This window comes from Ascidiella aspersa, chromosome 3 (genome assembly GCF_963924565.1).
Source record: "Ascidiella aspersa chromosome 3, kaAscAspe10.2, whole genome shotgun sequence".
Lineage (NCBI taxonomy): Eukaryota > Metazoa > Chordata > Ascidiacea > Phlebobranchia > Ascidiidae > Ascidiella > Ascidiella aspersa.
Genome location: NC_139449.1, coordinates 35,570,277 through 35,594,344, shown reverse-complemented (window position 1 = coordinate 35,594,344; position 24,068 = coordinate 35,570,277). Strand labels below are relative to the sequence as shown.

The 24,068-nt window shown below is 34.7% G+C and overlaps 3 protein-coding genes and 1 pseudogene across 3 annotated transcripts; 3 read left to right on the top strand and 1 right to left on the bottom strand.

The window, feature by feature from the left end:
- The first annotated feature begins 293 nt into the window (after nucleotides 1-293).
- LOC146162735 (mitochondrial ribosome-associated GTPase 2-like) lies at nucleotides 294-2,624 on the top strand. The gene has a single exon (XM_083383842.1). It carries the CDS (start codon nucleotides 391-393, stop codon nucleotides 1,564-1,566), a length of 1,176 nt encoding a protein of 391 aa, XP_083239968.1. The 5' UTR covers nucleotides 294-390; the 3' UTR covers nucleotides 1,567-2,624.
- A 34-nt stretch (nucleotides 2,625-2,658) lies between these two features.
- Nucleotides 2,659-7,047, top strand: LOC146162734 (uncharacterized). Its single transcript, XM_083383843.1, has 5 exons — nucleotides 2,659-2,960; nucleotides 3,503-3,582; nucleotides 4,604-4,667; nucleotides 5,541-5,672; nucleotides 6,285-7,047. The coding sequence occupies exons 1-5, from the start codon at nucleotides 2,795-2,797 to the stop codon at nucleotides 6,383-6,385; spliced, it is 543 nt and encodes a 180-aa protein (XP_083239969.1). The 5' UTR covers nucleotides 2,659-2,794; the 3' UTR covers nucleotides 6,386-7,047.
- Nucleotides 7,048-7,871: 824 nt separating this feature from the next.
- Nucleotides 7,872-8,039, top strand: LOC146162733 (small ribosomal subunit protein eS27-like pseudogene; annotated as a pseudogene).
- Nucleotides 8,040-11,506: 3,467 nt separating this feature from the next.
- LOC146162732 (homocysteine-responsive endoplasmic reticulum-resident ubiquitin-like domain member 2 protein) lies at nucleotides 11,507-21,376 on the bottom strand. Its single transcript, XM_083385283.1, has 9 exons — nucleotides 20,935-21,376; nucleotides 20,342-20,416; nucleotides 20,001-20,081; nucleotides 18,717-18,799; nucleotides 17,653-17,754; nucleotides 16,765-16,930; nucleotides 14,283-14,452; nucleotides 13,474-13,606; nucleotides 11,507-12,079 (listed from the first exon to the last, which is right to left on the bottom strand). The coding sequence occupies exons 1-9, from the start codon at nucleotides 21,064-21,066 to the stop codon at nucleotides 11,960-11,962; spliced, it is 1,062 nt and encodes a 353-aa protein (XP_083241409.1). The 5' UTR covers nucleotides 21,067-21,376; the 3' UTR covers nucleotides 11,507-11,959.
- Between the last annotated feature and the right edge of the window lie 2,692 nt (nucleotides 21,377-24,068).

Sequence of the window (24,068 nt, the reverse complement as noted above, 5' to 3'; positions counted from 1 at the left end):
AGAAAACAGGTATATCATGTTTTTTTTTTTTGTTTTTTTTTTATGTTTTTTTTTTTAAATTAAAACATCCATGATTCTACAACAATGCACATTATTTTGGTTAGGGTGCGTGTTGTGTTTGTGTTGGTAGTTATTAAATAATGAATATATTAATACTTGACCCACCCACACCCAAACGCTAACGCGCACCCTAACCAAAATTTTGTGCATTGATTTAATAATTGTTTGAACGCTGTGGTAGAATTTTAGGCCATCGCCTAAAATGTACTAAATAACGTACAAGAGATGACTATTTACAACATTTCAGTAGGTTATTAATGTAGGAAAACAAAAAATGCTGCTGCCCTTTTATAATTATATCTAGTAAAATAGTATACACAAATTCTAAGAATGAAGTTGCTGGTTAATGCATCTCGTTGGATTTGCATGAGCTGTCGACACAAAGGCTCAAAGTCGTTTCAAGGTCAAAACGTAGTCAAGCGCAAACCAAACCTCTCTGAACAAATCCTGGCCAAAAAATTTGTGGATCAACGATACATAAAACTCGTCGCAGGCAACGGTGGTGACGGAATGTCATATTTTTTACGCGACAAGAACAGCGCTTTCGGGGGCCCTGACGGGGGTGATGGTGGAAAGGGGGGAAATGTTATTTTCGTCGCAGACCGCAATCTGAGCTCTTTAGAAAAAGTGAACACTCGTTACACGGCAGAAGACGGAAAACCGGGCATGAAATACAACATGTTCGGAAAATTTGGGAAAGACACAATTATTAAAGTGCCGGTTGGGACTTTTCTGCACTACAAAGATTCGCTGCAGATTTTAGCGGATTTTAAGCAGCACGGCGACACTTTCTTGGCATGTGTCGGCGGCATTGGCGGAAAGGGAAACAAATTCTTTGCAAGCAGCACAAACACTACTCCGGAAACTTGCACCACCGGCTCATCCGGTGAAACCCTCGAAGTTGTGGCACAATTACGAACGCTGGCCGATGGAGGGCTTGTCGGTTTTCCGAATGTTGGTAAGTCGACGCTGCTGCGTTCGTTAACTCGCGCAACACCAAAAGTGGGAAACTACAACTTTACGACCCTCGTACCGCATGTCGGCATCATGGACTACGAAGATTTTGTCCAGGTTTCGATCGCCGACACCCCGGGAATAATAGAGGATGCGCACTTAAACCGCGGGCTAGGCTTGCAGTTTTTAAAGCACATTCAGAAGTGTGCGTTTCTCATGTATGTAATCGACTTATCGCAGCCTGATCCATGGGACCAGCTCTACGCAATTCAGCGTGAGTTTTCAAAGTTTGATTTTTCACTCACAGAACGCCCCTCCTTAGTTCTCGCCAACAAGATTGACCTCGAAGACTCGCAGGATTGTTATGAGCTGTTTTGCGAGGAAATAAGCCAAGTCTTTCCAAGAGAAAACATCCTTCCCATATCTGGACTGGAAAAGCATTTCCTTGAAGAGTTGGTTTGCAAGATACGCGAACTGTACGATATACACATGGAAAGTAAGAAAGAAAGCAGTGACAAAACAGATTCAACTGATTTGTTGAGCACATCGTAGGGCAATAACAACATAAAAACACATCAAAAATTAATAAAAATTTATAACTAAAATAATTTTTTTTTAACAGACCAAAGATCGTTTTAAATGTTATGGTGATGTAGTATAAGCATCATTACCAGTTGAACTCTTGCACTGTTACAAAATTATGTTGCAGTATGCTGTATATATTGCAATGACAATAACGATGGGTAAATAATCGTTTAATTTTGCTTAGACAGTGGTTCCTAACTTTGTTTTAGTCACATCACTCATTTAAAGTTATTAATCAGGAGACCGCTTATTTTTCAAATAACTGACCCCCAACACTATTGCAAAACTTTAAATATGAGCAAACCTTAAATAAAATATTGAAATGAAATAAATTTAAAAACCACAAGACAGTGCTTTTAAGAATTTGTTGCTTTTTGAGTAGATTTGTTTTGCCATTTTTGGTGCACCTCTTTCGGGAACCACTGGGATAGGTTTTTCACCAGCTACTAAATAGCTCAACATTTCTAATTGTGCTATAGTCATCAAACCATATGCCTTTAGAAGGGCTTACTGAAATATGTCGGCTTATTGAGCATTGCAGTGCAAGCAGGGCCAGGCTCGAAAAACAACTAGCCTGCTGTGAGGTTTGAACTTAAACCTCGGTCATACCACGATCGTCACTCTACCAACTGAGCTACACAGGCTCAGAGAGGGGAGCACGTCAATAAAGACAATAGCATCATTGCCCGCTGCATCTCTTTTTTTGGAACATACAACCTTAACTGGAGGGGATTAACAGCCTATACAGAACACTGATCACACATTGTGTATATGTACATTGCTCAGTTGGTAAAGTGATGGTTCCGGAGGTCATGGGTTCAAACCTCACCGCAGGGTAGTACTAAGTTTTTGCTAGCCTAGCGTTGCTTGCACTATAATCCTTAATTGATCGACTAAATGCAGTAAGCCTTTCTGAAGTCATCAGTGTACTACATAATGTGAGCAGTTATCATTGGCCAGTACGATTCTAGATGGAGTTCATTACAGGATATGTTTCAGTTACAATCATCACATTGAAGAAGGCTTAAAATTACTTGATATTTTTACTGTTTTGTAATCAAAGTTCAACCTTTTTTCAGATTTTTATTTAACTTTACGATGACATTCTGAGGTGAAAATATTTCACACGATAGGTTTTGGCTAAAATAGCGAAAGTTCAATATTTTATTAACATCAACCATCAATCCACACCAATATGTCTGGAAGCGTTCTTTTGAGAACTTTGGCACAAAGCCAGAGACGCGTCTTGCCATTTGCTTTTTCTGCTAAAGTTTCTATGTGCAATCGTGTCCAGCAAACAATACCGGGTCATTTTCTTTCCAACACGAGGAACTTTTCAGGATCGCGAATTTTAAATGCAGGTTGGTTGTATTATATTTTTTATTTACCTTATTTTTCTTGTAAATTTCTTGTAATGCATTGTTTTTGAAACAGGGTTTCCTAAACTCGGGATCACGGACTTCTTCGGAGATGTATTTAAGTTTAAGGGGGGCCCATAGTTTATTATTAGCATGTAATTATTTCTCAGAAAAAAAACTATTGTATTTTTGTCGCCTGAATTACTTTAATGTATTAAGACTTTATTTCAGTTTTTCATTTGTTGGACTAAAAACAGCCCGTTTCTAAAGTAGTTTTGTTTTACCATTTCTGACGTAATATTGAAAAAATCTTGCCGTCCCCGGTCCATGCAAACCAAATTTTTTTAGAGGCCCTCATTAAAAAGAGTTAAAGAACCCTTACTTTAAAATAACATTAAAATAGTTTGTTTTGCCCCAAACCTAAGTAAGACAGTAGGAAATCGAAAAATTTATTTACTTATTGATTATGTGCTCGAAAAACAACCGTTCATAATTATTGAATTTCTTTTACTTTACTTAGGACAATAATTTAACTATATTTCCAGATATGTATTACACTCCCTCCCACGATTGGCTAAAAGTTGATGGTGAGGAAGGCACAATTGGAATCACCGATTACGCTCAGGTCCATTAAAGTGTTGCATTTAGCTTTGATATATAACTCTATATTCTGATATTTTCTGTGGAAACAAAAAAAGCCACATTTTAAAAAATTATTGGCATAATTCAACCGGACGACAATCTTAAGATCGGAATAAGAACAACATCAATCGCCGAATAGAATAGAGTTCGGGATAAGACTAAAATAGGACTAATACCTAATAGTTGTTATAATAACTCCTAAATCAAAATAAGTCCTAAACCCTTCGGAATAAGACCTAAATGGTCAGAATCAGGCCTATACAAGTAACCCCCACCCTTAGCACATCAGTAACATCACTAACCTAATAATTTTAACTTTAATCTAATTTGCAACCATGGAGTCTATAGTACTATGTTATAGAATATTTTGCTTTACATATTGTTGCTTGGTAGGTCTCACTGTGTTTTCCCATCCAAACCTGTTAAAAGACATATTTTTGTGTAATGTGCTTGATATATTTTAAGCCTAGATTGTTCGGTTAAAGAGGGTAGCATTGGACTTAAATTCCTCATGCTTAGGTTGTATCTACTTCCATAGGTGCCAAACTTTGAAAATTCCAGGGCGTTATTTTCTAGGCAGTGGCAAATTGCTTATTAATTAGATAAAAATGTGAGCTGTTTTAAAATGTTATAACAGCTGTTGCTTGTTATCACTGAGCCTGCCATTTAACTTTTTTCGCACCTTAAGGCTAAAAAAGTTTCCATTAAAATGGGCAAAACGTAACAAAATTTTGAAAAAAAATTGCATAAAACATTAAAAAACATAGTTTGGGGATTATATAGCCTCCTACCTGTATGTTAATTCAGGAATTTTTTTGTTTGACTAAAACTGTGATACAGGAATTAATTTTACACAATTATTCAAAACTTGGTCGAACTCCACAGAGTGTTTGATGTCCTATGAGAAATCCAGGGTGTCTAAAAACGCTCTGCACGCCCACGTTCGGCTTCTATGCCTACTTCAGTCCACAAATATATATTGATTTGTTTTATTGCATGTTTAGGAATCACTTGGCGACATTGTTTTCTGCGAATTGCCAGAAGTAGGGGATACCTTTGGACAAGAAGGTAAGCTCAACTATCAACTGAATAATCTGTGCTAAGCTACTTGAATGTTGTATATCTGGGTAACACATTACAACACGAGTTCATTAGATCATGTCAATAAACATTTTTTCAAGGTACAAAAATTAAGCAGAAAAAGGAGCTAGCTAATCAAATCACACAAGCTAAAACAGTATGGTATGAAGCCTTTCCTTTTCAAGACGTTAAAATATCTTTCTTGTGAAAAAAGAGACAATATATATCTGAAAATTAACTCTACACACGCTTGTTCACTTCTTATGTCTGTTGATATATTATTACAGGGTTGCCATACAATTGAATTAAAAAATTCTAAGACGTTTAAAGACTTCGAAGGAAGTTCATAGGTTTTAGAGACCTAAAATTGGAATGCTCAACATTTTTTTATATAAATTCTCATTTAAAATTAGTTTTTTTAGAAGCACTTTCTAAACACAAAACTTAGACAGGCTATAAAGAAAATTCGAAGACTTTTAGAAAAAAAGGCGTTTTTCGAAGACTTCAATACATAAATACATCAATTCAAAACTTTTAAATATTCAAAGACTTTGTGGCGACTCTGGAAATATACAAACTTGTCACAATTTGAATTAATCCTCTCTTTCTATATTTTAGTGTTTCTCATCCTATTGGCTAGAACCCATAATCAAAGGTTGAGAAACACAGTTTTATATTTTGGAGCATAATGGTTGGAGATTGTAGTAAGACATAATAAGAATATCAAAGCCCATACACAAGTAGGTGGCATTTTAAATTCATTGAAAATGAATAAAGATATACTCAAAATGATACCTACTTCTGTATGGGCTTTGATATTCTTACTAATGTTGTATATCAACCCCTAATTTTCTTGCACAGACGCGTTCGCGGTGGTTGAAAGTGTGAAGGCTGCCAGCGACCTCTTTATGCCAGTGGCTGGAGAAATTACTGACACGAACCTAAAAGTAGTTGACGAGCCGGCTTCTATTAATACCTCACCTTTGGATGAAGGTAAGTTCTAGTTTTGCTTATGGATCCTGAAGATCTTTACAGTTCAAACAAATTTGTCTAAAGTCAGAGTTGATAGACAGTGTTTAATTTAATTTTGCAAAAGCTATGGCTTATTGACTAAAATGGTGGCTGTTTTAAATTCGCCGACTGCAGTAGTTGTTCAACCTTTTTGCAGCCAGTGCTAAACCGATGGGTCGCCATTTGATTTGGTTGGTTCGCTGACTGCAGTAGTTCACATGGTCGATTTTTTTAAATTCTTTGTCAGCAGTATTTTTGCAAGATTTGGAAAATTGAGGAAAAAAATGTTTTCCAAAATAAAATTGGCTCAAGCAAAGGCTGCTAAAATACCATGTGATATGAACATATTTAAAATATGTCTAAACAAAACCCAAAAGAGAAACATTTTTTAGGTTTATTAATTGCATGCTTTGGCTAAGTTTGACAGAATAAGCAAGGAGATTAGCAAACTTTACATTTTTAAGTTTTCAAGGTAAAAATTCTACTTTTAATTTCGGCGATGAAAAAATTTTTTAACGAAAATCATTTTTTTTATTTAACAACAAAATTTACCTAAATTTTTTAAAATTTTTTTCAACAAAACCTTTTTTTTAGGTTGGTTGGTTAAAATCAAGATAAGCGATGCGTCGGAGCTCGAAGGATTGCTAGACGAAGAAAGCTACAAAAAACTTTTGGCGGAAAAGGCAGAAGAATAACTCAACACCAAGAGCTGTTAAGGCAGTTTCCTGCCTAGACACAAACAACATAAACTGAAATGCCATCTTTCATTTCCGCCTGATAACGTTTTGTCAGACTGAACGCCATAACCTAGTGTTAGAATGGTAATCTATGGTACTCAACAGTTTGGCTTTATGCGGTTGTGGCAATCCCGAAATGATCTTAAACTTTTACTTTAACGCAGTGAAACTTAAATTTACCTTTTCTTATTACACCAGAAGCCATTTTCGGTTACCTGAGTGTTTCTCCTTGACGCACATATCGTTTTACAAGCTATTTTGCTGCTTAAAAATACGTTTTGTCTCGCCACCATGACATATATATATTCATATGATCAGAATGAATAGAGACACAACAAAAAAAAAATTATTGACCAACCAACTGCGTGGTAACAGTCATATTATTCAATTCCTTATACTCGGAAAGGGGAAGTACCCGTTTTGTGATCGCTGTTTACAAGCTTGTATACGAAATAATGCCATAACCTTGATTATAAAATTTCCGGTGTTTTGTCTTGTTAACTCGGTACAACCGGTTTCCACACGAATTTACTTCGTGGTTTATTATATTGAATTCAAACTGCTTGTTGTAAGTCATTCTGATGCCTATTGCCGCGTTCAATAAAACAAGTGCAAAAATGTGTCAGTTGTAGATGTATATTATGCATTGTTATATTGACTTCCGTTTCCAAAATTACTGTTTTTTTAAGGTGTTTTGGGGGACCGAAACAGTCCCCCAAATTTCTCCAGCGGTTTCCCAAATTTTGGACTTTCAACTTTTTGGTATTTAAATAAAACGCTTGCGGTCTCTTAAAACTACTTAGCGGTCACCCAAACCAAACCTTAAAAAAAACCCTGGGTAGAAATGTCCGATAATATCGTATAGCAGCCGATATCCAATGCCAAGTGGTAGTATCGGTACTCGTCGTCCGATACTTGGCTTGTATCGGTGCCGATCCAATACCTAATTTTTGTAGGTATTTCTGGCATAACTTATGGTCTAAGCCAGTTATGCTGCCCTTCAAAGGTAAATTTGTATTTTTTTCTATATGTTGTTCCAGCGCTGTTGCATTTTCGAATAAAGTCTGACAAATTCTAGCCGAATAACACGATAAAAGATAGAAAGATCGACAGTGGTAAGTCTGTATGTTTTTAGTCTGCTTTGGCACGCATATATTGAAGTGATGTGCTTTTCAAGGGTATTGTTCTGCATTACTTTTGCAATTTAGTACATAAAAAAAAATAAACAATTTTAGAAATTTCTTTCGAATATCTTTTTAGAAATGTAGCACTTTGCTTAGAAGTTTATACAGACTCGCGACCCCTAAAACTCGTTGAACGAGCCTCAGAAGAGATCGCGATGCCCAGTTTGGGAAGCCCTGAATGTGGAGGAAGTATAGTTGTCAGAGAAGAACGCAGAAGGCATAAAAAGAAGCGCTTGGTTTAATCACTAAACTCATATTTTATGAACGTGAAATGTCCAGGTTGTTACAAAACCACGACCATGTTTAGTCACGCGCAAACTGATGTGGTATTGTGTGTCGGATGTTCAACTGTTTTATGTCAACCAACTGGAGGAAGGGCAAGGCTTACAGAAGGATGCTCTTTCAGGAGAAAGCAGCATTAACTTCACACAATGACGTAGGACTTTGGATACGAGGGATGAATGTGGCGGAAGTAGTTGTCAGAGATGTCGTAGTTGGAGGAAGTGGTGGCTGTGCCTCCGTCAATGTAAGGATTCGGTCGGTTCATGCTGAGCTTCTCAATGTGCATAAGATGTCCGGAGGCGTAGAGCTTGCACGGGGTTTTAGTCGCCCAAGCGAAGCACATTGGGGGGTTTACGTCGTGGTACTTGTCAAAGTTGGCGTGAGCTTGTGCCAATATAATTCCGCTCGTCACTGCGTTTGCGACAGCAAAACGTTGGAGGTTAATGGTAGGAGGTTGTAGGATTTATTGAACCTTTCAAATAGCTCGTGCGATAATGACAGGAGGTTGTAGGATTTAATAACTCTATCAAATAACTCGTACATACCTGGACCGTCGCTCTACCAAATGAGTTACAAAGGCAAAGAGGGAAACAAGTCAAGAAACAACCATAGCACCATTGCCTGCTGCATTCTGTTCGTAAAACTAGTCTGCAGTGAGGTTCGAACTAACGACCTCCGGTCATACCTGGACCGTCGCTCTACCAGTTACAAGGCAAAGAGGGGAACAAGTCAAGAAGCAACCACAGAACAGCAGTAGCTACCTACTTCTGAATGGGCTTTGAAATTCTTACTACAATTTAAATCTATATATAATAAAGATAGGCCAGCTTGCGAGTCCAGGTGGCTCATATTTGCACAGACATATAATTGTCGTACTGACGGTCAGGGCTGCGGAATTGGACTCATTTTGGTGGAGTCGGACTCGGGATTCGAGTAAGACTACCTGAGTATCGGTCCGGCCTGCATCAAATTCTAATCTGTTATTGTCGCCAACTGTAAGTTGTAAAGGCGGAATGGTATATCGTGAATATTGCCCAATCATGTATTGTGAGTGGTTACATATTATGACACCCATTTAAGTGGATTGCCTAATGTCCACCTTACTTTAGTTACGTAAATTGGCGAATACTGACTGTATAATCGGAACCGCCGGACATGGGACTCGACGCCCGACGGAGTCGCACATTTGGCCGGAGTCGGGTTTATGTTTTTTGCCGGAGTCGGTCTCGGAAGTCGAACGCAGGAATGTTTTTATCCAACTCCGCATCCCTCCTTACGGTAACTGCTTGTTAAATCATTGACTGAGAAATGTTGTTAACCGAATCCCATCTTATCTTAGGTCAAGCTTTCTAAGTAGCCTATACTTTGTTAATAAGTGCAATGTAAAAAATATTTTTAATTTTTGGGTACACTATGCACGGATCTGTCATGCAGCTAAATTGCAAAGCCAAAAATGTCGAGTAGATCGACATATTCTCAATTCAGACGTTTCGATACGAACTTGTGTCATATTCAGTACATTAACTTAAAATGATACAAGCTCGTATCGAAACGTCTTAATCAAGATGATTTCGATCTACTCGACCTTTTTAGGTTTGCAATTTATTATCAATTTTAACGTTACTGTTTATCAAATTGATAGGGGACTTTATTTATTAGCAAGGGAACAAAACGGGTCCGTCATTTGCAAAAAAGATTTTGAGAACCACCGACTAACGCTAAACCTCAAACTAATTCAACAAACCAACCAGATATACATATATATGTAGCTTTTCACAGTGTTCTAACGACTTATTAAGTGCATTTAGTTTAGCAATTTTATTTTTATTATGACTTGGACTGGGATTTAATATAACTTGGAATGGGATTTTATTTTTTATTTTTTGCAAAAGACTTCACTTCAACTTTTTTCAAATAAATTGACTCGTACTGGACTTCTTATTTTTTGCAAAAGACTTGACTGGTACTTAAGTCTTTTCAAAATGACTGGTTTACAACATCGGCTTTTTACATTTGTTTTACTTGGCCTAGAATAAGGTTCTCCACCAGCGTTGGAAGAAAAAAGGCACCGACATATAGAGACTCCTACAAATACACAGCGAGCAACTGAATAGAAAATTACAGGGGTTTTACAAACAAACCATGGACTTCTTGCGGTTGAAATACAAAAATATGTTTGTTAGGGCGGAATTAAATCGTTTTTCAACGTTGCAAAAAGTCGCTTTGTAATTTGAATAAAAATACCATAGCAATCGATAAAATCGACCTGTCAACTATGAAAACCGGAGAATTTGCGTTTCGAATTTGCTTATTTTTTAGCACTTAATCGAGAAGCACTGAAGTTTCGTTTAAACCACACAAAAAACGATTTTTTTCGAAAAAACACGCGGTACCATGCAAGCTTAAATGATTTCAATCCCCAAGTTAACACTGAAACAATATCAGAGCAATTTACACCAGACAGTAAAAAACATGAAGCAAAAAATATATATTGCAAGAGTTTTCTAAAAAAAAAAAAACAGTAAAACACGCATTTTTAAGTGTTTCAAATAATTTTACGATGATACAATTGCCGGCTAAAATTAATTTTGCGGGCTGCTAACGAATATTAAACAACATGGGATAGTTTAGTTTTCAACATAGCCTACAATTTAAAGGATTCCTTATCTAAAATGGGTGATCAGGTTAAGTTTAAGGCCATGTCAGACCCATTTTGTTCAGAATAGTTAATTAGTAAAATTATTTATTTTGGAATAGTTTTGGCTTTTGAAGAATGATGAAAGAATACACTAAAACCAATTTGGGAAAACCATAGAGCAGGGATCACTAAGCTACGGCCCGCGGGCCAGATACGGCCGGCCAGGTAAATTAATCCAGGTCGCGGCATGTTTTATTTGTAGATATAAAGTACAGGTGAAATTTGTCAAACACAAAAAAAAGTTTGAAAAAAGTTTGGCCACCCCTGGCTTATACGTTCTAATACAGGGGTTCTTAAACTTTTTTTACCGCGGACCACTAAATTTTTTTTTTGCTTTGCCTGGACCCCGGTAGACAGGAAATGCTCCGAAATGACGTCACAAAACAAATAGACTTCATGACTCTGTTATTACGGTCCGAAAAATGTGAAAGTTAAATGGAGTCTAACTATACATTCATTCCAAACCCGTTTAATTTTAAATTATTTATTTTACAAATTAAATACTTTAAGTATACACTAGTTTTCTTTAATTAGGCCTTCATGGACCCCTAAAACTAGTTCACGGACCCCCAGGGGGTCCATGGACCCCAGTTTAAGAACCCCTTTTCTAATATATCAAAGTTCTACTGCTCGGGAAAATATAAATGGCGAAGACAAAATAGCAATATGTGGGTTATTATTATTAATACAATAAAACTAAGCCTAAAGTAGGTTTAACGTTGACTATAGGATATTGACAAGCTCTTTTAAAGAGTGTGTCATGTATAATAAACGAGAACATACAACAATAGGACTTTTTTGTTCTACTAACTCCAATGGGGGTTTATTAGTTTTAAACAATTCAAAATCCAGAAGTTGACAGACAGACTGGACAGCTGCTAGGGATGTCTGATATTTAAATTGGTATTCGATATCCGATATCCGATATTTCGGACAAAAATTATCGTGATCCGATCCAATACCAAATGACGTCATTACTATAGTCAAATGAGCGAGATTAATTAAAGTAAAACTTAAATGTTTTTCGGAATGTCAGGCAAAAAACAATTCAGCCTAATTACCTACATTATAAAATATGCAATATTAAAAAAATAACCTGTTAAATTAAAAATGACCAAATAGATCGCAAACCAGGAATGAATATTTTTGGATCGGCACCGATATAATTCTAGTATCGGACGCGTACCGATACTACCACTTGTAATCGGGTATCGGCTCCGATCCGATACTATCGGACATCCCTAGCAGACAAACAGGGGAAAAACAATCTTTGGCCGTTCAGTCGGGGACAAAGCATTTACAACAAGACAAGAAAAAAGGAGAAAAACCTAGAGGGCAGAAAAAGGCAGGACAACTTGAACTTGCTTATCAGTTTGCGACGGGAGGTCCTTGGGGAATGAGCGAAGTGAAAAAGGTTCGCACAAAACACCAGGCCATGTCCAACAAGGATGGCGGTTCGGGGGGAGCTTCCTCGAAAATTCCGTCGTCCTGCGATTAAACACAATTGAAACAATTTTTTAAAGCAATTTTTCACTTCGAGCTAATTCAAAGTAATAAAGAAACAACGGTGTTTCTAAAACTAAGTAATAATTTTGAGGTTTATTTAAATAACAACTGCGTTACTTTGAAATGGTCTATTGTTTCTGATTTAAAAGTAAAAATGAGCAAAATAGTTTTCTTTTGAAATCAGGTGCTACTCGGCGTGAAAATAAAAAAAACACTGCCAACGCTATTTCAGAGTAGTTTTGTATAAACTAGAAAAGTAGTGTAAAATAATTATACATGAAAGCAATTTTAAAGCAAATTAAGACATCGTTTATTTGCTAATGACAGCCTTGTGAAAATTGTGAAGTTGAATCAATTACAAATCTGCTATTTTGGCTAGTATTACTAGATCCTACTAAGGTTCAATTTTACAAGATTATTTGGGTTTTTTACACAAAAATTATTATTTTGGAATTTTACGACTATGGCGGCCGTATTTTACAAAAAAAAGATTTGATTTCATAAACGCGGTAGAGAGAACTATTTCCCAATTGACGTCATTGATACGTCATTGCACGATTTATCGAGTGGCGTTTATGACGTTAGCACATTTTGACCGGATATCCGTCGTAAAGCATAAACAGTTGTGCACGTGACATTATACGAGCATCCGATTGGCTGATGTAGATATCACGTCAGACCGGAAATTATTTCAGGCATGAACAATTTATTTGCACGACATTGTGCGATTTACTAAATGGTTGTTTTTTGTGGTTATAAATACTTTCAGTCTGCGAATTCTCTTAATTATAATATTACAAATTTACACCTTGGATTTGATCGAAAAAAAAGTTAAAAAGTACAACTTATTATGATCAGTTTCAAAAACTGTTAGTCGGATTTTTATATTTTTAGAAAAAAAAAACAGCTTCTAATAGGAATAACTTTTTACCTATTACCGTGCTGTTTAATATATGTGAGTTTAATAAGATTAGATAGCTATGTAAAAGTGTATTTATTTACAATTGCGCTGCGATTTTCAATAGTTTTTGTCCAGCGGCGCAGGCTGAAAAAGTTTGGAAACACCGAAGGGATGACCAATACTTAGCATTTTATGCCGATATTTAACAAAACTTTTAGACAAAAAACTATCGCGATCTGACCAATACTACGTGACGTCATTGCTACGCTCAAAGAAGCAAAATAAACGTCATTGAAAAGACAACAGTTGATTAATTACGCCACACTATTTACTTTAATAAGTGCATTTTTTTTTAATTTTTTTTGCTTGTAGCCGAGAAATAAATGTTTACAACTTATACGATACTCGTTGTACGGCCTCACTTTTGTATACGCATATTTAAACCACAGTAGACCGCACATGACAAGTTCCTTACGTTCGATTCTGGCGCCGACTCCTCACTATTGTTGTTATCGTCGGTGTGGTTTCGTTGGCGCTGGGGCTGGGGGTTAGGGGGGGTTTCAATGGGGGCAGCCCTTCGTTGGGGTCGGAAGAAACCGGCTTGATAACTGCAAAGTAGAAACAAAAGTTTATTAGTACTTATAGATTTAACAGTCTTTCCACACTAAAATTTTACTGCAGAAGTATGATATGGTTGATACATAGAAACTGAACAATTCCCACGGAATTTTTTTTGTTTAGGATCATGACAAGTTAGTATTCAAAATAAGAGATTAATAAATAAAGGTAGATATACCCTGAAATGTTATTTCTTTTTTTTTCAAAAATTCAACTTTTAACTATAATCCATGTATGTAAATAATCCTGATCGGTATTGGGCATCGGTCGGCAAAAACGTAAAATATGAAGTATCGGTATCGGTGCAAAAAGTAATACCGGTCGATGTCTAGAAGAGATATACGAAACGTTCAAACTGCTCCCTACTTTCCATATGAGCTTGCATACATATATATGAAGAGGGATAGCAAAAATTTCGAAGTTCGGCGCCTTATTTCGGTATATATATATAAATAGCTTACATAGGAGCATCGTGGTTGGAGGTTTTAGTTAGGTGTAGTAAGAAAATCAAAACCCAAGCAGAGTATGCAACATTTTGAACGTTTTGAATAACTCTTTATTTTATTTTCGACGTGTCAAAAGGGTAAAAAGCTCTTTACTTCTATATGGGGTTTAATATTCCTACTACGTTCAACTCACATGCATATTAAAAACTTGCCAACTTACATATATATGAAGAGGGATAGCAAGCAAACAAAGACCAGTCGGTAGAAGGTTGAGTAGAAGTAGATGATGCTTAGGAAGAAGCCTCCCCTTAGCATTGTGAAGAGGACGTCCAACCAGTCGTTCTGTTGATCGTCGTCATCTGCTGCTGCGAAACCACCCTGGGCGTTCATCTGCAATTCAAAGGGCGTTTTGTTATTTCAATACTGTTACATAGCTATAAGAATATCAAAGCCCATAGAAGTAGGTAGCTTTTAAACGTTTCGAATAACTCTTTATTCATTCTTAACATCAACGTTCAAAATGCTACTTACTTCTATATGGGCTTTGATGTTCTTATTACGTCTTACTACAACCAACCATTATTCTCCAATGTTATATAGTTGATATTGAATTACGATTTGCACTCGCCAACAGGGCGACGTCCGACAATGAAACACAGACTTGTTTTTCATAGGGGTGCAAAATTTTCAGCTAAATATGACGTCATTACAAAATGGCTGCTGAAAAGATTAGTTTACTTTTATTTGCTTGCTAAATTAAACTAATGGTATTTTTTAGGGAATGTCCCTTATTTTAGGGAAAGCCTGTAATGGTTACAATGATCTTTATTATAAAACTGTATACCTTATATTAATAATCCTGACTACCTGGAAGTAATAATTAATTTGCTATATGGGTGTTTTGCTGAATTGCCTCATGGGAAATAATGCTAAATAGTTGGTTGACTAACTGTCAGAGTCCCAAATCACAGGCATCAAACTAAAAATTTTAAGTATCTTACAGGAAAAATTATATCGGAGCAGCCTAAGCACCCAAAACTCTGTGTCCATGCTTGTTATTTTCCAACACTGTAAACCGCCAAGATTTTTACCTTAATGGGGATACATTGGCTTAAAAATAATTTCAAAAATTCTGTGCAATTTGTGTTGTTGGAACAATGACTTACTTGGCTTAGCCCTATTAAAGCTGTAAAAGCACAAATCATGAGCAGCTTGAAAAAACCCAAACGCATTAACCATGCATCGACATAAATATTTAATTTTGAGTATTTTTAAACAAACTGTCTTTTAAATAGACAAAGATTTTAATTAAAAAGGCAAATTTGGCCTGGTACAACCAAAAAGGGCCGAGACACATAATACTATTTACCAAGGTCATCATCAGACCTTAAAAAGTTAAAATATTTGAAAAAAGGTAAACATTTCACATTAACATATATTTGACGAAACAAGTTTAGCGTGTAGTTCAAAGGTTGTTCTCTCATTTTGCACTCTACCTGAAGAATTTAACCTTACACATTCATAAATATTTAATTTCAAATCGTTTTAAACAAAGTTTTTTTTTTAAATAGACAGATAAATTAAATAAAAAAGTTTTTTTGGCCGGCTTATCAGTAAGCAAAGACATAAAGTTTGATTTTACAATGCCTATGTGTCATTGGGTCTAAAAAGCATTAATACGATAAAACATTAACATATATTTAAAGAAACAATTTTGGTCTTTGGTTTAAATGTTGTTTACTGATGGGTTTTGTTGTTTAACCTAAAGAAACCAACCTTTCACACACATAAATATTTAATTTCAGATCCGTTTTGAACAAGGTGTCATTTAAATACACAAAAGTGTTTTAAAAGGGTAAAATTTTGTTCCGGTGTTTCATAAATAGGGTTCAAGGAAACAAAAATATCATTTCACAAAGCCAATTGGCGTATTTGGGACTTGAAATTATTAAAAAATGAAAACATTAACAAAAAAATATAAGTTAATTCTCCGTATTTATGGTGTATTTTGGGCCATTTGAAATAAGTAAAAGTTATTTATTGGTGTATTTTGGCCATGGAAATTATTCAAAAATTGAAAACAATAACAAAATAATTTTAAGTGCTTTTAAAGATATTTTCTGGTGTATTTGGCTATAGAAATTATAAAAAAATGAAAACAAAATTAAGTGTCTCAAAAGATATTCATTGGTGTATTTTGGTCCTTAATATAATTAAAAAATAAAAACAGTAACAACAAAATTCGAAGTGAAGTGTCTGAGAAGTTATATATTGGTATTTGATCCTTGATACTGTTAAAAAATGAAAACATTAGACATAAAAATGTCAAGAGCTTTGCAAGTTATTTATTGGTGTATTTTGGGACTTATATGAAAACCGTAAACAAAAGAATGTAACTGCTTTGAAAGTTATTTCTAGGTGTATTTGATTGTTGAAAGTATTAAAAAATGAAAACATTAACTTAAATGTGTCAAGTGCTTCAGTTATTTAGTGTATTTTGGAACCTCATATTATAAAAAAAAAAAAAAAAAAAAAAAAATTGTTAATATTATTAAAAAATAAGAACATTACCAAAAAATTTAAAGATAAGTGTCTAAAAACTTATATATTAGAGTATTTGATACTTCATATTATTAAAAAAATGAAAGCACTACCACAAATTTTTAAACGCTAAAAAGTTAATTACTTTAAAATTTATTTACCGGCGGGTTTTGTTCTCTGGCAGGTTCGGCTTGTACAGGGGCGATGTTGTTGGGTTGGTTGTCGTTCACAGGTGGGGGTACGTTCGGGTGGGTCTCGGTCACTCCTGGGTGTGGAATGGGGGCTGCGGCCATCGTGATTGGCTGGCCGGTGTAGGCTGCCTGGTAACTAGAAATAAACATTTGTACTTGTTTACAAAGAAAAAGGAAAAAATAATAAAAAAAAATTAAATCCTGAAGAACCCAAAATGATACCAATAGGTTGTAATTATCTAAATGATAAAATATATAAACCTATTAAAATATAGATATATATGTATACTACAGATGGGACAAACAATTACAAATGGGACAAACAAAAACACAGATGGGACAAACAAATTCCCTGTTTTATCGTTGGTTTGCGAAAAACTTGTTTTCTTCAAAATATTTTTAGTAGAGATCAACCATTTTTTAGACGGCTACCGATAATCGATTATTTTATGTTTTTGCCAAGGAATGCCCAATACCGATTTAACCAATTTTTTATATAGTTGACTTGGAGAGTTAGAGTAATAACTTAATAGGTATTTAAACCTATAATTAAATTACACTCAGTTTATCTAGCTATTTAACTATACAACTCTTATCTTGGATGATGTGAAACACAGTAAACCAAACAACTATGTTAAATCTGTCTGAGGTGAAAATGAAATCAATGGACAAAATAGCAACCAAGATTAGGAAATTTATCTTTAAGGAAGCGGTTTACGATAATTTCATAGTAAAATCTTGACAAAATATATCGGTAGAAGTGATAAAATGATTCAAAAAGACTGGAAAAATTAATATCACTTCCATATTGGATAACAAATAATTTTTTTTTTTTAAAGAAGAATAGGTGCCACTTACTATTGCATGTATTGTGTCATTGCCTGGTTATACTGTTGCCAGGCTGGGTGTTGGTAGTAGGCGGACAAGTTCTCCGTTGACCAATTGTGGGGTACATGGCCGCTGGAATATAACCGAAAAACTTTGTTTTTATAAACCTATTAAAATATTCAAGCTTATTTTTATTGGTTGTTAAATTGAATAAAACTAAAAATCTTTCAAAAACTTTGATGTTTAAAAACAAAACATATTTTAATCTGTAATATATATATATTTATACTATTTTAATCTTTTAATATACAAATTATGGTTAAATAAACTATATAAAATATAATCACTAGTGAAATATTTAGCCCCTTTACATGACAATCGGTTCACACAAGTGGCTTAACTTAAGAAATGAATTTTTAACATATACAACTAGAGATTTGAAATGTCTAAACATTGAATGGCATAAGACTTGCTTAATAGATTAGATATCAAATACAGGGAATACTTAATGATGACTAGCACTAATGCTTTAATTCAAACAGTATTGCAGAAACAATATGTTCATGTAAGCACAGAAGGAAACTAATCACTCAATCAGCACATTGTTAATAAGGTTAATTCTGGAGCTGTGTTCTGTATTTCAACCCACCCACTGACGCATGTACAAATAACAAATCCATATACTGATGCGTGTAAGCAAAATATACATGGATACATGAAATTGGATTTCATGGTATCTATGTAATGACACTATTGACATTTTCAGTTTAAATTACAAAAGGATTGCTCTTTAAATAGCCAACCCCCGTTATGCATTGTGTGAGTGAATTTGCCTTAATTTTGTTACTTGTTTGCTGTTACATTTGCCGAATAAGAATTAGTTATTAAAAAAATTGTGATAAAACTTTATGGGTTATTACATTTTTATTAACTCTGATCTCTAAAAACTTTAGACCTTCATGGACCCCCTAAAATTATTCCATGTACCCCAAAAGCAGTCCATGGAGCCCAGTTTAACACCTCTGATTTAATTGATGAAGCTATAGTAGGTCTACACAATAGTGGCCTTAATCTTTTAAACATCTTGTACTTACAAGGATGTGAGGTCTGGGTAGGTGTGTCTGTGCCTTAGCTCAGGTTGCGTGGTAACGCTTGGTGTGCTGGCATCGTGGATTTCCTGTGGAAAATAATAAATAGAACACTTTTAAATCTGACATAAATTAAGATTAGCTGAACTTAAAAAAAACGAATTTAAAATAGATTTGGTTTGGTTAGAATTTTGTTTACCAACAAAGCAGTAATATATTGGCAACATAGTATCGGATTAAGGCAGGGATGTGTACTGTGCAACCTTCTGATCCAGTCTTGGCGTATTTTAAAATGGCCATATTTTGTCTAATTCTAAATAGGGTAATAAAGTGGCACTATATTAGGACTTATTGTATTGCTTCTCAACAAGCTTTCACACAACATGCTTTATTTGGTCAAAGTATAAAAGATTTTACACTTTGTCTTTATATAGTGCCACCGGATTACCCTGTCTAAACCAGTGCTTCTAAATCCATGGGTAGCACCGGAAATTGGGTTGCTGTTTTATTTGGTTGGGTCGCTGACTGCAATATATTTAATATGTTTAAATTTATTAATATTGGTTCTGCGAAAGATATCAACATAATTTAAGAAAATTGCAAAAGCAATCTCATATTCATAGCTCATATTAAATTGCTAATGTCATGTTTTCTTTGCATACAAATGTTAAGTGAAGAGGTGTTAAACTGATGAGCCTAATATGTGTATTCAATCAATACAGGGCAAAATATGTGCATGCGGCTTATACTACAACAGGCCAAACATATTTTCCAACAATCAGATTCATCATAACTGTGGTAGCAAACTAGATTTCATTCCCCAGGTGGTTGCTACAGTCAGTAGTGTCCGACAACCAACAATTGCCAATTTTCCATGCACGGAATTGATAAGGCAGCTTACTGAAGCAATTATAAGTGAATGACAACATTTTAAACAGCATGAGTGCTCTTATTTGTGGTAAATTTACAAAAAAACAAAAGGCTTGATAAACTGAATGTAAAAATGTCGTATTTTAGAGGGCAATAAAGCTAATGAGTATTTGTGTTCCCGGCCTGAAACTTAAACCCGACGCTGGCCAAATATCGTTGCTCTGCTATCCAAAACACAATATGCTACCCTTTTTAAGCATATTCAATTTGTGTGTAATGAGGTTATTTGATTAAATTACAAGGTTAAATTATTAAAAAAAACAATTTGGTAGATTGCATGCCAACATTTTTGTGAGTATTATTTTGTCGGGCAAGTGCTGATTGGTTTATGAAATCGTGAGTAGTTCAACAAATACTTACAGGGTTGGATTGGATGTGGTGCATATGTTGTTTCGTTTTTCCTGATGCCAACATTTGGATAACATAAGGTTCAGAGGAGCACTAAAGACAAAACAAGACATCATTAACACCTTTTACTAGTTATGGAGGGCAATTTTGTTGAAAATATATATTTAAACAATTCCTGGTTTAGTCACACTAATTAGGCAGAAACATTTAACTTGCATTTTTAATGGGTATTTGTCAAATTAAACAAAAAAATAAAGGATAGAGATTGTGCCATGTAGTATTTAATGTCAGCTATCACTATTATTTATAATGCAAAACTGAACATAACACAAATGGTTAAGTGTTTGGAATACCTTAAAAATCGACTTTAACACCATGTCATCTGTCAAATATCTTCCTCCATAGATGTACTTCAGTTGCAAAATGTCCTATAAAATAAGTTAAATGTTTAAAAATCACACACAACAACTACAATGAAAATCATTACATATAACTTTTTGCATGGACGCTTTTTGCTTTTAAAAAAGTCTAAAAATATCAACTTTGGGCTTATTAGCGTCCTGGAAAATGTCTCAGAGTTTGCTCAGTATTAGGAAATTTAGTCGATTTTGACTCTCTTAATGTCATTTAAATGACATAGGAATAAAATAAGTTTGCATATTTTATCTTTAAGTATACTGAAAGTAAGCCAGAACGGCATTCCGGTAAAACAAAATACAGAGGATTTTATAAGGATGCACATAACTTTGTGATGTCATCACTGAAAGTGTTAAAATTTTATACGTTTATGTAAGAATTTTTTACATCTTTCCTGTAAGAAAACTATTCTACTTTAACCCCTGCTATCAAGTTAATTACAAGTAACTCAAAACAAACTAATAAAAAACCTAAATCGAATCGTAACCATTTTTTATTAAACTAATAACAATATTTCTAATAAACTTACAACATTATCAGCTGTAGCATGGGCTGCTGTCTTAAGTTGCTTCACTGTCCATTCAGGCTCACAACTTATCACTTGGTCTTCCCTTGTAAAGTTACTCGCTCGAATCTTTATAACAATTTTACCACCAGACATGGCCCTACTTAATTTTAACTAGTATCTTGATATAAAAATGAATTATTATATTTACCCTCCCTATGAGCAATTTATATTTATTCTCTATAAATAAATTAGAAAATTGTTATACTTATGTCCATATTTATTTATTTCCTGCAATTTCAAATTTGATAACTCGTTTTGTTACTGTAAAAAAGTGGTAGGATTTGTTACTGTGTTACTTTAGTTTTAGTCTTTTCCTAACATTAATAGACTATTAATTAAATTTTAGCGCAAGTCTAGAATCGTGCCACAGTTTTGCTGGAGGTTTGTGTTGCTAACAATACTGGGGTTAGGGTGCAAGTTAGGCTTTGGGTGGGTCAAGTAATATTATTACATTTATTCACCCAGATTTGCATTTTCCTTGCAATTTTAATTTTGAACCAGCACCAATTTCCTTAAGAAGAAGTTATTCACCGGAACACCAAAGTAGTTCAAATCGACATATAATCACTAACGGATGTAAGCGCAAAACAGAAATCTGTTCAACTAGCCTACAGGTATTTCATGAGGTTATTTACACTGTTAACAAAGTAATAAATCGATTTCTAAAACAATCAGTTAAAATTATGCAAAACTTGGAAAATTAAATCTTATACAGTTATACTACCACCACCCGAACCCAAATGCTAACTCCAACTCTAATCCAAATCAATAAATAATTAAGTTTTGGTGCAAGCGTAAAGGGCGATCCGGTCAAATAGGCACTTCCATTTCCTAATACTTCTTCTGCTAAAAATTCACTAGATGTTAGTCAAAACTTTCTAAATTCCCGATACTAGGTGCATGCAGTCCTACAATCTCGTATAACTTAAAGACAGACAGGCACTGTACAGCAGCATAGTTGCCATTTTTTTCTCACAGTAATCATCTAGATTTACCAAAAAAATAATCTAAAAACATCTAGATTTTTATGGAGAAATCTAAAAAATAATCTAAAAATGATTTTTGAAAATATTCAATACTTTTGGACAAAAAATCAACATTAAAAGCTTAATGCCGTATAAAGTTGCATAAATGGACTTGCTTGATGCTTTAGATTTAAGATTTCTGCCTTATAAAACATTTTACTGAACATGATGGGTTACTGAAATTTCGATTTTATATCTCATCATTTTTTTTTTTCAATTTGCAAAAAAAAAACTTTTGAAATTACTGAAATATTTATCGTCAATAGCGAAACTGTCACTAATTTAGATTATACGATATTTTTTCATAATAATCTAAAAAAACATCTAACATCTAGATTGTATAATCCTACATCTAGATTCAAACCAAAACATCTACATCTAGATTAAAATAATCTAGAATGGCAACTATGTACAGCAGTTAAAACTTGATTTCAAAGTCAAATATTTTAACTTTCCCGAAAATCTAATGCTCTGTGCTAGCATTTCTAAGCAAATAGGCGGATTAGACTCGAAATACGCAGCACAGGCACCTGTTTACAACACAAAACGCATAAAATACAACTAGGAAATACGGAACTGTGTCAAAACATTGGATTACGTTACATTCGTTTTTCGGTTCAAAATCGGTATCTAACTTATGTTAACTATCGGATATCCTATGCACTACATTTAAAGCTGAACACAATTAAAGGACTATCCGGATAATGAGCACTTGTTAGGATAGATTGCTACGCACTAAACTTACTAATAAAATAAGAAACTATGGCGAAACATTTGTGGTATAACGTTACATCAGAAATACAACAATGACCGAACGTAACCTCGCCAAGCACACGTCACTTTATTTTGGTCCTTGACCAATCAAAACGTCATGGAAAATTCGATGCGCATTTAAGCGTGACGTAGCATTTAATCGCCTAAAGTTTTTATGTTAGCATCAGCACTATAACTTTTTCACCCGATCCGTCAGAAATCAGTGCAGTTCTAAGCAAAAAGGTCTACGACAATCAGTGCATTCAAAGGATCAAAAAGTCCGACTTTTAGACTTGGAGGTCTTGGACAATGCACTAATTTGCATTAAAAAATGTGCATAAGAAGATTAAGTTTAACAATACTTGACCCAACCAAACCCAAACGCTAACCAGCGCCCTAACCCAAATAATGTGCGATAATTTAATAATTATAACGCTTCAGGCCCCAATACCTCAATTTGTGACGTAATAATCTTAAATACAATGGACGAGAAACCATCCGAGTTTGGGCTTTTTTCCCCAGCATTTAAAGAATTATTAAAATAACGCACATTATTTGGGTTAGGATTCGGGTTAGCGTTAGGGTTTAGGTGGGTCAAGTGTTATTAATCCTATCTCATATTTTTTGTTATCTTTTCTGAACTTTTAATGAATATTTTTAATTTATCTTCGCCGGGAGTTTACCTAAAGGTCCAAATCAGTGCATTGCCAGGACCTCAAGGTCTAAAAGTCTAGACTTTTCTGCCATTGGATGCCCTGATTGTCGTAGACCTTTTTGCTTAGAAATGCACTAATTTCTAACGGATCGGGTGACTTTTTCAATCAATCAAAATTGGAAAATACAGGACTTGTCAGATTTTCGGCCCACCTGCAAGAATAAAATATGACAACGTTAAAATTGTATTGGTGTCAACCGTATAAGCTTTTGTAGAGTGGTTCTGGAGTAGACGCGAGCTCGGCTACAATATAAAACTTTTGTATAGTGATTTTAATCGTGCGTCTAGTTTAATGCTGTCCTATGTTATATAATCAAATTAACAAATGTGTAGTTAAGTAACTGAAAAAAACGGTTTATGATTTTGCGATCCTCACCTTTCTGATCTTTTTTGCGATCCTCACCTTTCGGTTTACATAAGGTTGTTCACAACACTTGAATCAAATCATGGCACTTAAACTATAATACTTTGCTCACCTTAAAAATGCAACTGCATAAATTTTCACATATTAGTTTTTATCAGGGAGTCGAACCGTTAGACTTTTCCGGTTCAGGTTCAGTTCGGGTTCAAGTATTTTTTTCGGAATCCGGTTTAGTTCCGGT

Coding starts and splice junctions, on each gene's coding strand:
- LOC146162732 (XM_083385283.1), bottom strand. CDS start 21,066: ATGTCTGGTGGTAAAATTGTTATAAAGATTCGAGCGAGTAACTTTACA. Junction 18,800..20,000: donor ACCACATCCAATCCAACCCT/GTAAGTATTTGT, acceptor TATTTTCCACAG/GAAATCCACGATGCCAGCAC. Junction 13,607..14,282: donor CTATCCCTCTTCATATATAT/GTAAGTTGGCAA, acceptor TCTACTTTGCAG/TTATCAAGCCGGTTTCTTCC.
- LOC146162734 (XM_083383843.1), top strand. CDS start 2,795: ATGTCTGGAAGCGTTCTTTTGAGAACTTTGGCACAAAGCCAGAGACGC. Junction 2,961..3,502: donor ATCGCGAATTTTAAATGCAG/GTTGGTTGTATT, acceptor CTATATTTCCAG/ATATGTATTACACTCCCTCC. Junction 5,673..6,284: donor TACCTCACCTTTGGATGAAG/GTAAGTTCTAGT, acceptor CCTTTTTTTTAG/GTTGGTTGGTTAAAATCAAG.
- LOC146162735 (XM_083383842.1), top strand. CDS start 391: ATGAAGTTGCTGGTTAATGCATCTCGTTGGATTTGCATGAGCTGTCGA.